This window comes from Desmodus rotundus, chromosome 11 (genome assembly GCF_022682495.2).
Source record: "Desmodus rotundus isolate HL8 chromosome 11, HLdesRot8A.1, whole genome shotgun sequence".
NCBI classification, from domain to species: Eukaryota; Metazoa; Chordata; class Mammalia; order Chiroptera; family Phyllostomidae; genus Desmodus; species Desmodus rotundus.
This window is the reverse complement of record NC_071397.1, coordinates 45,571,323-45,586,811: the sequence shown is the minus strand read 5'-3', so window position 1 is coordinate 45,586,811 and position 15,489 is coordinate 45,571,323. Positions and strand designations below refer to the sequence as shown.

Below are 15,489 nucleotides of genomic sequence, written 5' to 3'. Positions count from 1 at the left end.
ATCATGAAATGAGGCAGCTTTAGAGCTGGAGCGTTACCATTATTTATTACTTGCTTTCAGCATGAATCTACTGTATTTACTTCCCTTGAGAGAACTTCCCTTTGTGATACTGGAGCTCAGAGAGAGAAGCTAAACCTAACTTTTAGTTCAGCCCTTAGGAGTTGATTTCCAGACGGACTATCAAGACTCAAAGAGCTCTATCACCTGTGTGAGGCTGCAGCGAGAAGGCAAACTGTCCTCCACAACCGGCAGAGGCGTTTTCCCGCCTCTCCCCTCTCTCTGCAGAGACCTTTGAAAGGCTCTGCCTATCTCCAGGCCACAGCCCACCTCCCAGTTTTGACTCCCCCCAGACAGAGCCCTCCCTCAGAGCCTGAGTTCTTGCCTCATCAGCAGATAAACACTGGAGAAGGCCAAAGTCGACTGCCCCCCACCATAAGTGGCTGTCCTTTAGCTGCCCCACGAGCTTTGTTGACACTGGATGAGGTGGTCCCAGGGTACTAAGGGAGACACCTTCTCTGGTATTTAAAACCAGCCACCCTTAGATTACCAAGAGAAGAAATAAAGGCTCCAAGAGACATGAAATACATAAGCAAGGGGCTGCCTCGGGCTACCTCGGAGCTGTTCTTCCCAAGAACCCAAGACAAACAATTGAACAACTTCAGAACCTTGATTGGAACAGGGCCTGTTACATATGAATCAATTTTTCCTCCCATAAAACTAAAATTTACTGTTGAAATATTTCTTCTTTGACATAGGACACAGAAAAGAACAAAATGTGGCCTCAATACATATTAACAGGCCCAAGTAGCAACTGTGACATAATCCGTACTTCTATATGATTTGAATTAAACATGACATTCTGAGACTTTGGGGAAATATAAAATAAAAAGCTGGGATAAATACAGCACTTGACAGCATTTACTCCTTATTTGTTCAGTGAACACTCACGGACTCCCTACTATGCTCCAAGTGCCATGGCATCCAATCTCCTCATTTTATTTACTTTTTAAAAAGATTTTATTTATTTATTTTTCGAGAGGGGAACATCAATGTGTGCTTGTCTCTCAAGTGCCCCCTACTGGGGACCTGGTCCACAACTTAGGCTTGTGCCCTGACTGGGAATTGAACCAGCGACCTTTTGGTTCACAGACTGGCACTCAATCCACTGAGCCACACCAGCCAGGGCCAATTCCCCCATTTTATTGATTAAAAATAAAAATTAAAAAATTAAAAAAATAAAAAAAACAAGGTCCAACACAGGTCAGTGCCTAGCCTAAGATAACCAACCAGCTCATGCAGGTAGAGTGGTTGGGCCAGAATTCAAATTGTCAAGGTTCTTTGCACTCACCCCTGTTTCCAACTTGTGAAGCCAATTAACCTTAGGACAGGTCTTTAAAAACATCAGGTACCCCTGTGGGGTTGGAGCTGCTCTTTATGGAATCATCAAGCTAAGTGCTTCAGTGCAGTGCAGTGGCCACTACTGGTGCCCGAGAAGTACTTGTCGAATGATTAACTACAAAGAAGCAGAAGGAAAAATGCTGCAGCTGGAAACTCGAAGAGCCAGCAACCTTGTAGTTTGGCACTTTCATTTGGAACATGCTGACCTGTTTGTAAAGTACATGAACTGCCAGCTTTAATTTTTCTGACATAAGTGTTCCTTACTTTGGGATTTTTAAGAGGTTTGCAAGCTCTGAGGTCTAAATCTTTGTTCTGAAATACTTTCAGTATTCTCTCCTATGTGGTGAAAAAGAGTGAGCAGATTCCAAAGCTAAGCTCATGGAGGAAACCCCAGTCATGCAAGGGTGGAACATGCCCCTCGTCAGGAGGATCCCCTCCCGGGTGACACAGGCAGACATGTTGCAAGGAAGCTCAAGGCAGGTTATGTGCGCAAAGCAAGTTGCTGACCTCTTTTTCTGTCTCTGGTCTTCTAGGGTTCTTCCTAGCCTTTCTTCTCTGGTTTTCCTTATTATTTTCTTCCTTCATGCCTTTTACCGTGGCCACAGGGTCCTGGACTATCTCTGAGATGGGGGCTGTGTGATTGCTCATTGACCAATCAGAGATGGCATTAGAGCTCCAATGAGAGTTGACAGGATTGACAGGAAGCAACAGGGAATTTGCTCCTGGAGTGGCATATTCTAAAGAACTGGTTTCCACAGGTTCAAATTCATAATTATCCCACTCCAGGCCACTGGAGGTCATTCTTCAACTAATTCTCAGTCTTTACCAGGACATAAAGGACAGTATCTGTAGAATATGAAGTTGAGGTAAATGCTTCATAACATTAACATTCTCTGTTTCTACTCATCATCAAGATAATGCCTTAGAATACATGTAACTTCTGAAATGATTTTTTCAATAATGAACTCAGCTTCGTGAAAGAATACCCATAAAGAGTTTCCTTCCTCAAATTCTTGCATAAGTTTCAAGGCTGATCATCAATAAGCACAGCAAATACATAGAAGACAGACATGAACCATATTCTGGCAAATGCATTACTTCAAAACCTGTGAAGGTCTATTCTACCTTCTCCCTCCTCACCTCATTTTATACTGTTTTGTTGTATTCTTATTTTGTTTTGATTACAGTTATCTGAGAGAAGCAACGTGTGACTTGTCCTGTTTAAGGTGGAAAAGATGAAAGAAAACAAACGCTAATTCCAAACAATGAAAGAGGGTGTCCCTGGGAGAAGTGGAGCTGACGTGGCCACATTGACACGGCTCCCTTTGGTCACCCTGTGAGAACTGGTGCCAGTCGTACCCCCATCTTGTCTGATAAAAAGAGCAGAAGTTCCAGGAAGCTAGCATGGCTCTGGCTGCATTAGACCTCAGGCAGGAGTGCTGGGTTGGGATAGGTCAACACGCCTGGCATTGCAGCCTGGCCACCGTGGCAAGCAAGGGCTTTGATTCCCCAAACAGAAGGCCAGATGGGTGCACCAGCAACTCCAATGTCTGCTTTTCTGAGGTCAGAATCTCCTCTCTCTCCCTGTATTTTCACTCTCATCAAAGGATATGATATAATCATCAATGTTATGATGGCTACAATATGGGAAAATAAAATTAAGAAATTATGACCCAAGGTACAAATCAACAGCTTAAAGCTAAATCAATGTTTTTTGAAAATAATGTTCTTGATGACCTGACAGGTTCCAAATGTGGCCAGAGACTTATGAATAGCACTGGACAACCTTCTGCCCATCAAAACACAATGTCACATCTAGTTATTTCTCTGCAAATGCTGTCCTCGCTTGTGTGTTTGCAAAGGTTCAGAACTTTACACAGAGGCCCAAAGAAAGCTAGAAGCACTTTGGTAATGAGCACCCTAGCCTGCCTGAGAGTCTGCAGTTGGATAATACTCTATAACCACAGTTATTAAAGGTGAATCTAGAAGAGGTTTTAAGTGCAAACCCCCCAGATTCTGTGTTCCTCACAAAAGTGCTTATTTCTTGGAGGTCCTACTACACAAACTAGAGTTAGAAACAAAATTAGAAACAGTTTCCAGTCACGTTATCTGAGGACTTTTTCCTGATAGTTAATTGGAGAACAGTTTATATAATCTTCTCCATAGCCCCTTCTTAGAGAAGCCACCTTTCCCAACGACCCACCAGGGCACCCCCCATACTATATGACCCCACTCCTCCACTGTTGATTGGCTCAGGAATGGATCTTGACCCCAAAGGAGCCAACTGGAGTCTCTCTCTAGATCATCTGAATGAAAAGACTCAGAGGCTGAGTCTTAATAATGGCAAAGCCAGAGTGAACTCTTTCTGGAGGCCTCTGTTTTCTTGGGTCCTACCAGATCAGTTTTGTTTTCTTTGAATAGGTTGTTTTAAACTAAATGTTCATTGACTAAGAGATATCAAGGTGAGAAAAGGAATACAAGTAAGTTTTTAAGCCCCACCTTCTCTCCCATGGTAAACTTGGCAATCACTCATGTTTCTAGTGGGCCCCGCCCACACTCACTCTCGTGTGTGTGTGTGTGTGTGTGTGTGTGTGTGTGTGTGTGTGTGTGCGTGCGCGCTCCTTCATACTGAGCCAGGACACAGGCAAAACGCCCTCAAGGCTCTGCACTTGAATGATACCAGATAGGAAATGAACCATGATGGGGAAACTACCCCACATTCCCAAACTCTGACTCGCTACTGAGAATGCGCCCCAGCGTAGGCTTTCAGGAGTAAATTCTTCCCATCATGGGGACCCTGATGAAGGTAAAAAGTGCTGAAGAGCATCTACTGCCCTCCCCCCTCACAGCTGGTCACACACTGTGCTGTGGGTTTCCAGGCAGACAACCTCCTCTGACAACCCACCCCCAAGACAAGGATGGCTTCTACTCACATCATCCTGAACATCGAGGTCACAGCCCGCCTTCAGCAAGATCTGGACCACAGGAAGGTGACCCTTGTTGGCAGCAAGATGCAGGGGGGTTCGGCCATGCTGTTAATGCAAAGCAAACACCAATTTCAAAACAGGACGTCAACATCACCCCCGGAGCAGGGTGTGCAGTGGCATTTCCCCTTCACCTTCGTTTGGCAGGAGATTCTTATGGATTTACCCTGAATTCAAGTTTGTCTCAGTTAACCTTGGCTATTGGCACTATGATCATGAAGAAAATAGGCTCAAAATGTGAAAATCTTCAGTGCATAATTTTTGCTTCCCACTCATTAAAACAACAAGTACAAAAATGACAGGTTTTGTATTTTCTTTTATTTACCCACTGATGCTAATGCTCTGGGATGATGAAGTGGCCACAGTGAATCTGATGGGGTGAGATGGGAGAACAGCAAAAGGCCAAGCTAATCAGCTCCAGAAAAAATCTACTTAGCAATTACTCAGAACCCAAATTGCTGGCCAAACTGATTAGAACATGTTCTCCCCCTTTTAGAAAACAAATATGAAAATTACAAAATTATTTCAGCCATTCAAAAAAATGAATAATATTTTTAAATGTACATATTCACTAATCACTTTAAGAAAACACTAGGAAAAGCAGGGAGGTCCCTGTGAACCCCTCCCAGATCTCATCCCCCTCCCATCCCTGAGGTAGCCACACTTAAATTTGATATTTGTCATTCTCTTGCCTTCTATTATATTTACTACATGTTTGTAGCCATAAGCAATACATAAACATTGATTTGCTATTCCCAAACCTTACATAAATAGTATTAAATGGTACAATACTGTTTGGCAAATTTTTTGGTCCAACATTACATTTTTGAGATTTTTTTTTCATATTCTCACATGTAGTTCCAGTTCATTTATCATTATTCACCCAGTCTCCGACCCATGGACGTGCAGGTGTTCCCAGTGGTATGCAGAACACGATTGTGCGCACACCTCCTTGTGCACCTGAGAAGGCTTCTCCGCCCTGCTGTCAGGTCACAGAGATGACCATTCCCTGCACCTGCCCTAAGCACACGGCTGCTGAGGTCAGACACTGAGGGTGATGCCCTGAATAACCCTCTTCGGTACAAATCAACTTCTACTCGGAGAACTGACCGTGCCAAACTCTGAGTTCTCCAAATTCTAAAGGAGACACTGTGCTCCCTCTGCTTTCTCCCTCAAGTCCACCATGAAGAAACATTTTCACCCTGTTTCAGACATCATTTCTCCGCCGCCCCCAGCCAGGCTGAAACGCACCAGAGGAAAAAGTACCACACAGCCCTCCATCCTCTTCAGCACCCCGACAAAACTTCCCGAAGACCTTTGTTGATACTCCAGCAGGCTAAACCCATTTATGATTTCAATAAAATGCCAGTTTGCTGTGGGTAACTAGCCATGGGGGCGGGGGGAAGGAGACAGATAGCAAACGATGAAGGATCTTAATTTCTACTAAGGTCAGAGCTCACTTTAAAATTAGAATCCTTAATTAAGAAAACGTTACTCCTAAGAAAGCGGGCTATAAAAAAGGCTTTATAAATAAAAGCAACGTCTGAGATGAGGAGTGACCGTCCTTGGCTGACGACTGTGCCCAGTGCACGCTACATCCCCTTGATGCTCTAAATCAGGGGTGTCAAACTCTTCCCCCGGGGGCCACGTCACCCTCCCGGTGGCCTTCAAAGGGCCAAAATAATTTTAGGACTGCATAACCGTAACTACCGCTTAACAGCTAAGTAGCTGAAATTACATTTGGCCCGTGGAAGGCCATCAGGAGGCCGATGTGGACCCCCGAGAAAATGAGTTTGACACCCCTGATCTAAATGAAATGTCCACAGCTGATCAGACCGAGTAACCAGGTCCCATTCCCTGGGCCTGGTCCCAGGCTCTATCCGTCATCCCGTGTCCCCATCAAGGGGATGGGTAAGTGACCTTCACAGAGGCCCTGAAACACAGGCAAGTTCACTGCTTGTGGGTGAGGAAGATGTGTGTGCTGTGAGGAAGGCTAACAGGATGACGGGACACAGGTGTGTTCAAGCAACTGGAACCTGCTGAGCACGATGGGGAGGGGCTGCCCAGGGAGAGGCTGGGGAGGAGGCCACAGCTGAGGAGTCAGCGGGCGCCGGGGTCAGAGGGGCCCTGAGGAACATTTTGTCGGCAACCAGATATTACTGGTGGGAAGCAAAGCCCAGGGAGGCGACATGTGTGTCCAACTGGACACCAGTAATCAGAAGTCAGATGAAGGAAATACTGCTATGGTTCAAACCAGGTCACCTCCAGAGGGCGCTTTAGAAACTCAAACTTACTGACAAATGGCCCTCAACTGGACATTCCTTCCTCAACTGGAGATTCCTTCTTCATCCAAAGTCAGCAGAGAACCCCCTCTGTGGAAAAACAAAAGGCCAGAGGCCCTGGAGTCCGAAGGGCCTGGTTCAGTGCTGCTGTGTTCCTGGGCGCCACACACCCCCAGGCCTGTTCCCTCGTCTGTAAATCAGAAACAGCCTCCACTCCCCACCCCACAGGACTGAATAAGGTTAGATGAGGTAACACCCACCACCTAACATGGGATTCCCTTCCCTCCAACTGCCCTCAGCCCTAACCCCGAAGGCACCCCACCTGTTCCCCCTCCTCCTCAACACTCCACACCTTTGTCTTGGCAAAGACCAGTGACGTGTTTTCAAAGGCAAGTGGACCTGGGCAGAGCGCTGGACCTCGGAGCACTGGGACAGCCAGGTGGGCCCTACCTAGCAGGAGGGCCTGATCCACTTGCCCACTTCCACTTCTGAAACACAGTCCACAAGTATAGGTCTCGTGTCTCTGATGGAAGAGACTCCTTGAGTGGGAACACCCTTCTCCAATTCTCCAAGAAGAAATGTCCCTGGCCTTATTGTCCCCACTCCCACAGCACTAGGGTCCCTTTGAGGAAACTGCCACAGGCTGTTTTGAGTGTCAGCCGGGTGCTTCCCATAAATGATGAAGCAAGCTTACTCTGGGGCATGGGGGGCAGGGACAAATCAAAGAGGTTCCAGTGTTCCTCAATCACAGGGCAGCTGGGGCTACTGGGGATGCTGAAGCAAATCCCACAGTTCCAGGCTTGACCTCAGAAATGGAGAGCATAGGATGGCTGTGGACTTGGAGTTCTGGGGTGTCTCAGCCCCTCAAAAGAGGTATAGATATCCTGGGGCTTCGCAGGTATTGATGCAGCTGCAGCAGTGACCTGGGGGCTTCTCTGCATGGGCTCAGCACTCCCTCGTGTGTCTGGCCCCTTTCTGGCGTCAGCAGTAGGAATCGGTTTCCCACTGAACCAAAAGCTGTGCACCCCCACCCCCTGGGCTCTCCTACACAAGACCACCCCTTAGACAAACACACACATCACCACCACCCACCAAAGGACAGAAAAAAAGCAGAAATGTGCGTGGTTTTCCAGAACATTGTTTAGTGAAAAACAACAGAAGTAGAGCTGTTAAGGGGAACAGCTGCTCCCACCCAGCACGCAAGGACACTCCAGGCTCACACCTGACAAATGGGAAAGGCCGCAATCCCCTGAGTGTGAATGACAAACTCAAGGATGCACCTGCTATCATCTCATGCCCCTGGGCCTGGCCAGTGGGAGAAATGGGAACAGGAGAAAAGACTATGTACCATGAGTGAGAAGAGGAAGACGGTTTAGAAGCATCGATTTGTGTGGAGTCCTACCCCAGTTATCCTCAAAGAACAGTTCAACCCAGCTGACCCCAATCCTGATGGGACCAGGGAGAACAATAACAATGAGAACAAGAGTGAGGGACAGAGGCAGCTAACACTTATGGGACACTCACTACATGGCAGGCACTATCCTAAGAGTTTTACGTGGACAGTATTTGCTCGTGCCGTTCTCCTGACCACCTATGAGGCAGACAGCATCATTAAGCCCATTTTACAAATGAGAAAAACCGAGATACGGAGAGACTGTTGCTTGCTCTATGTCATACAGCACGTAATTAAGAGTTTGGACCCACCCCCAAGCTGCCTGACCCTGGCCCCCATGCTGACCCCCACACTCCTGACATTGGGATGGGGAGAGGCTGACCCCTTGCAGACAGGCTCCATGTCTCACCCTCAGAAAGCTCCCAAGACTCCCAGATACTGACCTTTGAAGGTGTGTGGAAATAACCTGCTTCCCTTAGACCTCTAGGAAAGAGAGACAGGAGAATCACCTGCGGGGGGCTGGTCTGTTTGTCTGTCTGTCAACTTCTATCTTTGCCTGAACTCCTCCTCCACAGGTTTTGGCCCAGTTCTCCTTGGTGGGGCCCAGGCGTGAGTTGTTGCACAGCCTCCCAGGTGATTCCGATGGGGGCCAGGCCTGAGAGCCGGGCCACGGCAGTCCTCCCCAGAGCAGCTACAGGCCCTTGGGCGAACCCTGCTGGGTTGGGCCTGTCCGAGCAAGAGCCACTGCTCTGTGTGCATTCTTCACAATGCTCTCATCTGCACCTGTCAGCACGAAACTCTACAGCCCCACACCGCCACAGCCCAGAGCATCCCAGATCTTAAAAGAATATATAAGCAACATAATGACACTCCTAAAAATTTGGAAGATAAAAGCACATCATCTGTGATGCTACCACCCAACACAACTGTTACCATTTTATCCGCCTTTTTCTGTGCATCTTTTCTGTTGATGCTTTGGCAGTTACAGTCACGGGTCACATAAAACTGTCTAGCTTTGTGCATTCACATTATGCCTTAAATCAGTGGTTCTTGAACTTTATTGGGCAGCAGAATCTTCTGGAGGGCTTGTAAACAGACATATCTGGGCCCCTTTCCAGAGTTTCTGATTCAGGAGGCCTGGGGCAGAGACAGAATTTGCATTTCTAACAAGTTCCCAGGAGAAGCAGCTGCTGCTTTTCAAGTTCCAGGTGATTTGAATGCATCCCTCCCAGTACCCTTTAAAGGTGCTGGTTCCTCCCACTTGCCCTGATATCAGGGCCATCTGAGAGAGGACACAGGACCCTGCAGGGACAGGCAGAGACTCAGAGCCTGTTCATTTCCTGGGAACTGAAGAGCAAAGGGCTCTGGAGCAAATATTGCCAGGCAACAACGACAAAAAGGTGGCCCCTCCGTCCACCACTCTGGAGCTCTGGCCTGCGGTGCTGCTTTGTTCTGGCAGGTTGAGCCCTTGTGGGTCCCGACTTCCAGCAGAACTGCTGCACAAGAGCATCAGAGTGAGTCCTGTTCAAGCAGGTCACCCATAAATTACACTAACAGGTGATCGTAAAGGGAGCACAGAACAAATGGTCCCTGCTACACAGTTTGAAGAGGCCAACTCCCACCTGGAGGGGCTGGTCTCGGTCAGGGAGCATTCCAGGGGGAGGATTCCTGTTCAGATAAAGATCTCCTGCCAACAAGGGTGACAAGGAAGCCCAGCCAAAAGGAACAAGCTTAAAAGGCACCTTGAAAGGATGTAGATGGGCTTTATTCCCAGCATGTGTTCAGATATGGTGCTTAACCCTTCTCACTGGACAGCCTCAGGTAGAACAAGGTGTTCACATAGGAGAGGCTTCCTAGGTAGGGGCTGACCCCAAGGAGGGGGTCAGGGGGCATTTGGGAACCACAACCCACAGAAACAAGCCGGGAAAGACCCTTCCCTCCCACTGACTCCATGGGGCATGGGAGTCCTGGCCCGAGATCTAATCACTTCTCACTCCAGCCCAGACTCAGAGGCTGGGCCACAGCTCCTCTCTGCTGCTTGGGTCTTGGATCCTCCTTACTAAGGGGCAGGCCTTGCAGACCAACAACACTATCTCATCACGAATGATGAGCCCTGGAGTGGGCCCAAAAAGTGAGAAAGAAGGGTGTTGATGCTCAGCCATTCCTGGAACACCATCTGAGTTCATAAACAAGCGTATGACCAAGGTCACACAGAGACATGGGGCACAGAAGGGTAAAGGAATTGAGACCCACTAACTCAAAAAAATAAAACAATTTAAGCATATCAGCTGGGAGTTATTACAAGGGGGGCAGGTGCATAGATGTGATACACACAGCAGGAAACAGTTCATCAGGAAGAATTTAGTTAGGTTAGTATAACTTCAAAATGACAACAGTTCCTTCCATCAGGAGATCATGAGAAATACTACAGATCAGGGTTATACTGTTGGGGGTTTTTTTAATTTAAAAAATTTCAATTACAGTTGACATTCAGTGTATATTAGTTTCAGGTGTTGAGCATGGTGGTCAGACATTTATGTAACTTATGAAGTGATCCCCCCAGGCCTATTACCCATCTGGCACCACACACAGTTATTACAACACTATTGCCTATACTCTATGTGCTGTACTTTACATCTCTGTGACTACATGGCACTGCAGTCTTTTTTGAGGCAAATAATGTCTATATTGTCTGTAGCATTAAGAAAAGGAAATAAGAAAGGAAAGAGATGTAAAAACGAAGTTATAACGCTAGTAAAGTAAGAGTGGCGCATATTTTAGAAACAATGTAACACTCACATTGAAGAGGGTCTTTGAGAATTTAATGTGGATGAAGACAGTAAGGGGAAAAGGTCCAATGATTTTTCAGGATCTTGAATCTTCCTCATGGCGGAAGTGCACATAGGGGAGCCCTGGCCCCTTGGCCACTCACCCAGGTTTTAATGGTGGAAAACGACCCAGGTTTTAACTGCCGACTGTCTGTGGGTCTGTGGTGCCCCCAGCATCCTCTTACCACAGACAGTCGTCCTGAGTCTCAGCTGCCTGGACTGGTGGAGATTTGGGTCAAAAACTTCAAAGTCCTTTAAGGGTTATGATTTAATGAACATAAAGTTTTAAAGACATTCAGAAAAAACAAGTGAAGGGAAAAAGTGCCAAAGATCAAAGGAGAGTGAGAAAATAAAACTTTACTTAAAAAAATTTTCCTTGTTGGAGATGTGTTCTGTCTACCTGACTGCATGGACAAGTGACATATCACATCTTAGACTACAGGTGACAAGCAGCAGCGAGGGAGTCAATTCTGTGGATTACTTAAATCAGGATTCAAGACAGTCTCAGGTGGAAGAAGAGGCCGATTTTAACCTCGAATGTAATGGGGGCAGATGAAAACCCCCCCGCACTGAGCACCCACAGCCCAATCCCACATGGGAGGGGTACTGGGGTTGTCCTGTAAGGTAACAACCCTCCCTTGTAAACGGGTCCGCTTCCTGTGACAAAAAGCTTCAGAATGCTTCTTTAAGTCCTACTTTGGGGGATGGCCTAATAATCATAAATAATTTGGGGAGATGATTTCAAATGTATATTGTTAGAAGTCAATTATTCACATATAATGTGAATAATGGCTTACTTAATAAGTGAATTCCTTTTGAGGTGATCCAGTAACTGCCAGGGTTGGGCTTGCTTCTAGAAAGGTCCACCAGCAAGGACCAAAATATTTCAGTCACCTTAAATGGCTGTGAAGGGTTCCCTCGGTCCCTGCAGGGCGTCTGTCCCTCAATGTTAAAGCACTCACTTAACGGCCTCATGTTCACAGGAAGCCGCTCAGGCTGCGTTTTCAACGGGCTGACACACTGACAGAGTGGAGCCAGTGGTCCAATTCGTGAAGAACTATGGTCGGGATATAAGGACTGGCCTCTCTGATTTTCTGGGGGTTTTAGGAATCACTGCCTTTTCAGCAACTGTCAATATAACTGTGTGTTTTTCTCCTTCAATTTCTTGGCAGTACGAATTATGGAAGCAACTTTGCATTCCTGGATCAAACTCTACTTGGCCACACAGAATTACTCTTCTGGTTAGGAGCTGTATCCTTCTCAGTAATGTCATGAAGGAGTTTTGTGTTTATATTCACAGCTGAGATGGATCTAACAGCTCTTGTACTCTCTCTCTTTTTCCCTCTCTCACTTCTATCTCCCTGGCCTTGGTATTAAGTTTATAATGCTTTCATAAAACAGATCTAGGTTTCCATTTTGTTCTATGCTTCACAATAATTTAAGTAACACCGGAATTGTTATTCTTTCACAGTTGAAATACAAAACAGGGCTGAGACACCGTTTGGCCCCAGTGTGTTCAAAGGGCGAGTCTCTAATGACGTTTCTAACCATTTCTGTGGTGATTAGACTATTCCAGCTTTGTTATTCTTGGTTCAGTTAGTTTTGATTTATTGTAGTAAAATATGCATAACATAAAATTTGCTACTTTAACCATTTCAAGTGTATAGTTCAGTGGTATTAAGTATATTCACTCATGACTATCCAATTCCAGATTTTTTTTCATCATCCTGAACAGAAACTCTGTATCCTTCAAACAATAACTTCAGATCACCTGTTCCTCCCAAGTGCCTGCTAACCTCTTTTCTACTTCCATCTCTAGAAATGTGCCTATTCTTGGTACTTCATATAAGTGAAATCGTACAGTATTTGTCTTTTGGTGCCTGGCTTATATCACTGGGCCTAATACAGTGGAACCTCCATTCTTGAACTTAATTCATTCTGGAAAACTGTTCAAGAAGAGATTTGTTCAGAAACTGATCTCCTTTGTCTGTCACCTAAGAGATGTGTGACTGATCACATGGGTATCAGCATGAAGGGGTTGCTGGGTAGAGAGAATGCAGACCCGAAGTCTTGCCCCACAACCGAGACATTTTTTTCTGTGAACAACTTGGTCGAGAACCAAACTGTTTGAGAGCCAGGATGTTCGGGACCTAGGGTCTGTCTGTACCTTCAAGGCACATCCATGTTGTGGCATGAATCAGAAGTTCATTCCTTTTTAAGGCTGAGTAATACAGGTCATTTAATGCCGGAAGTTTGTGTTACCGCAGCATAGCTATTTTTATGTATATACTATATTTTGTTTATCCACTTATTTACTCATGGACATGAGTTGCTTCCAACATTTGGCGATTGTGAACAATATTGCATGAACATGGTCATACAAACAGCTGTTCAAACCCCTGCTTTCATTTCTTTTGTGTATATTCCTAGGAGTGCAATTGCTAAATTACGTAGTAATTCTGTTTAATTTTTTGAGGAATCACCATACTGTTTTTCATAGTGTTTGTACCATTTTACATTCCCACAGCAATGTACAAGGTTCCTAATTTCTCCACCTCCTTGCCAACATTTGTTATTTTCTGCTTGTTTTGGTCTTTTTGAAATAACCATTCTAATAGATATGATTTAATTATGAGTTTGGCTTAAATTTCCCTAATGGCTCATGATGCTGAACCTCTGCCATGTGCTTACTGTCCATTTGTATATCTTCTTTGGAGAAATATCTATTCAAGTCCTTTGTTCACTTTAAAAATTGAGTTATTTTGGTGTGGCTGAGTTGTTGAAGTTCTTTATATATTCTAGATAATAATCCCTTGTCAGATATATGATTTGCAAATATTTTTTTAATTAATTTATTTTTAGAGAGAGGGAAAGGGAAGGAGAAAGAGAGGGAGAGAAACATTAATGTGTGGTTGCCTCTCACACACCCCCCACTGGGGACCTGGCCTGCAACCGAGGCATGTGCCCTGACTGGGAATTAAACCAGTGACCCTTTGGTTCGAAGGCCCGTGCTCAATCCACTGAGCTACACCAGCCAGGGCGATATGCAAATATTTTCTCTCATTCTTTGGGTTACCTTTTCCCCTCTGTTGATAGTATCCTCTGATACACAAAAATTTTTAATTTTTATGAAGTCCAACTTTTCTAATTTGCTTGTAGGGGGTCAACTTTTATCACTGACAATTTGGTAGGAAATCCTCCATTCTCGTTTTCATATTCTTGGAGCCCCAGGTTTCCCAGTAACTAACACTGAGCCCTTACAAAACCAAGGACCCTTCTAGGCACTTCATTATACCATTCAGTCCTCCCAGGCACCCTAAGGTGTGTGCGGCAAACACTGACTGCTCCCACGCCTTTCTCTTCCAAGTTCATGGGAAAGGTGCACTTCTCAACCTCTCTGAAGTTAGGTGCAGCCACATGACTTGCTCTGGCCAATGAAATGAGTGTGTGATGTATCAGTTTAAGGCTAAAACATTTAGAGCTAATGGGCAAATCCCCACCTGCCCTTCTACTGTGGCACCAGTGCTGACAGACAACTTTCCAAATGGTGGTGCCTCGGTCACTCTGGTCCTGAGTGAGGGCCAGGATGTGCTCAGCCTCCTCTCCCACCCAACCCCACTGACCTGCAGTGGGCAAACAAAAGGATCAAGAAATAAACCTTCAAAAGCTGTTTAAAGTTTCTGAGATTTTGGATTACCTGCAGCATAACCTGGCAAAATGAAGGTAGTTATTATTGTTGCATTTTACAGATATGGAAACTGAGGCATAGCGGTGAAATACTTGTCCAAGCACACAGCTGCTAAGCAGTACAATGGTATTTGAACTCAGACTGTCTTAATTCAAAGCACATGCTATCAATCACCAGTTTCTAGGTGATGAACCATCACAAGGCATCTCTATGTGGAAGTAGGCTGGGCATCAGGAGGTGAGGAACCCAGCTGTCTCCCAGAGCTTGAGAGTGCTGGGGAAAGCTAGCTAGTAGAGAAGAAGAAACTAGTATTTGCACTGCATTGCTTCTTTATGCTTATATTGTCTTTGTCTCTTCCTTATTTGTAACCCCTAGTATCTAGAATTTGGGGAAGTTTCATCCTAGCTCCGTTATGCTGAGAACCACGAGTTGGGGTTGTTTCTTCAAAGGAACCTTTACCAAGAGTAAATGTGAATTCCATGAGGCCTGAAACATAGTGTTGAAGTCCTTCCTTAAAAAAGATTACAAAATTGTGTTGGGGGAATTGAAAGGCACCAGGGCAAGGAAGGGCCCTTGAAGCCAAAACTCCATCAACTTCTGGCTAAATCCTCCTCTGTCTTAAAGTGAAGCTCTTTACCCCGGGGCCGGCAAAGTGAGAGAATTGCACAGGGAAAGTGCCCAGGGACAGAGGGAGGCTGGTCTGACCGCCCCTCCACTCAGAAAGCCTCCCCCCAGGTGAAAAGCTTTGTAGACTCCAGGGTTTGCTGTAACAAAAGCAGCTCCCTTTTCTCTCTGGCACGGGTCTATATTCTGAAGGAAGTCCCACATGTGTATTTAAGAATTTTCTTTTATAGTCAAAGCAGTAGGTATAATTTACTTGACAAACACTTGAGTGCCAGTGCCAGGCTAAGAGCTC

The 15,489-nt window shown here is 45.7% G+C and overlaps 1 protein-coding gene across 7 annotated transcripts in view; it reads right to left on the bottom strand.

The window, feature by feature from the left end:
* The window catches only part of ANKRD6 (ankyrin repeat domain 6), a 180,459-nt gene that overhangs the window by 34,164 nt on the left and 130,806 nt on the right, over positions 1-15,489 (bottom strand). For 3 of the 7 annotated variants that reach the window (XM_024551713.4, XM_045188584.3, XM_045188580.3), the window contains exon 3: positions 4,332-4,430. In XM_024551713.4, coding sequence (XP_024407481.2) covers positions 4,332-4,430 — 99 coding nt within the window. Of the gene's footprint in view, positions 1-1,348; positions 1,514-1,905; positions 2,245-4,331; positions 4,431-15,489 lie in introns of those variants that run through there. The other 4 variants (XM_045188583.3, XM_045188578.3, XM_045188585.3 and 1 more) reach the window with 3 other exon arrangements.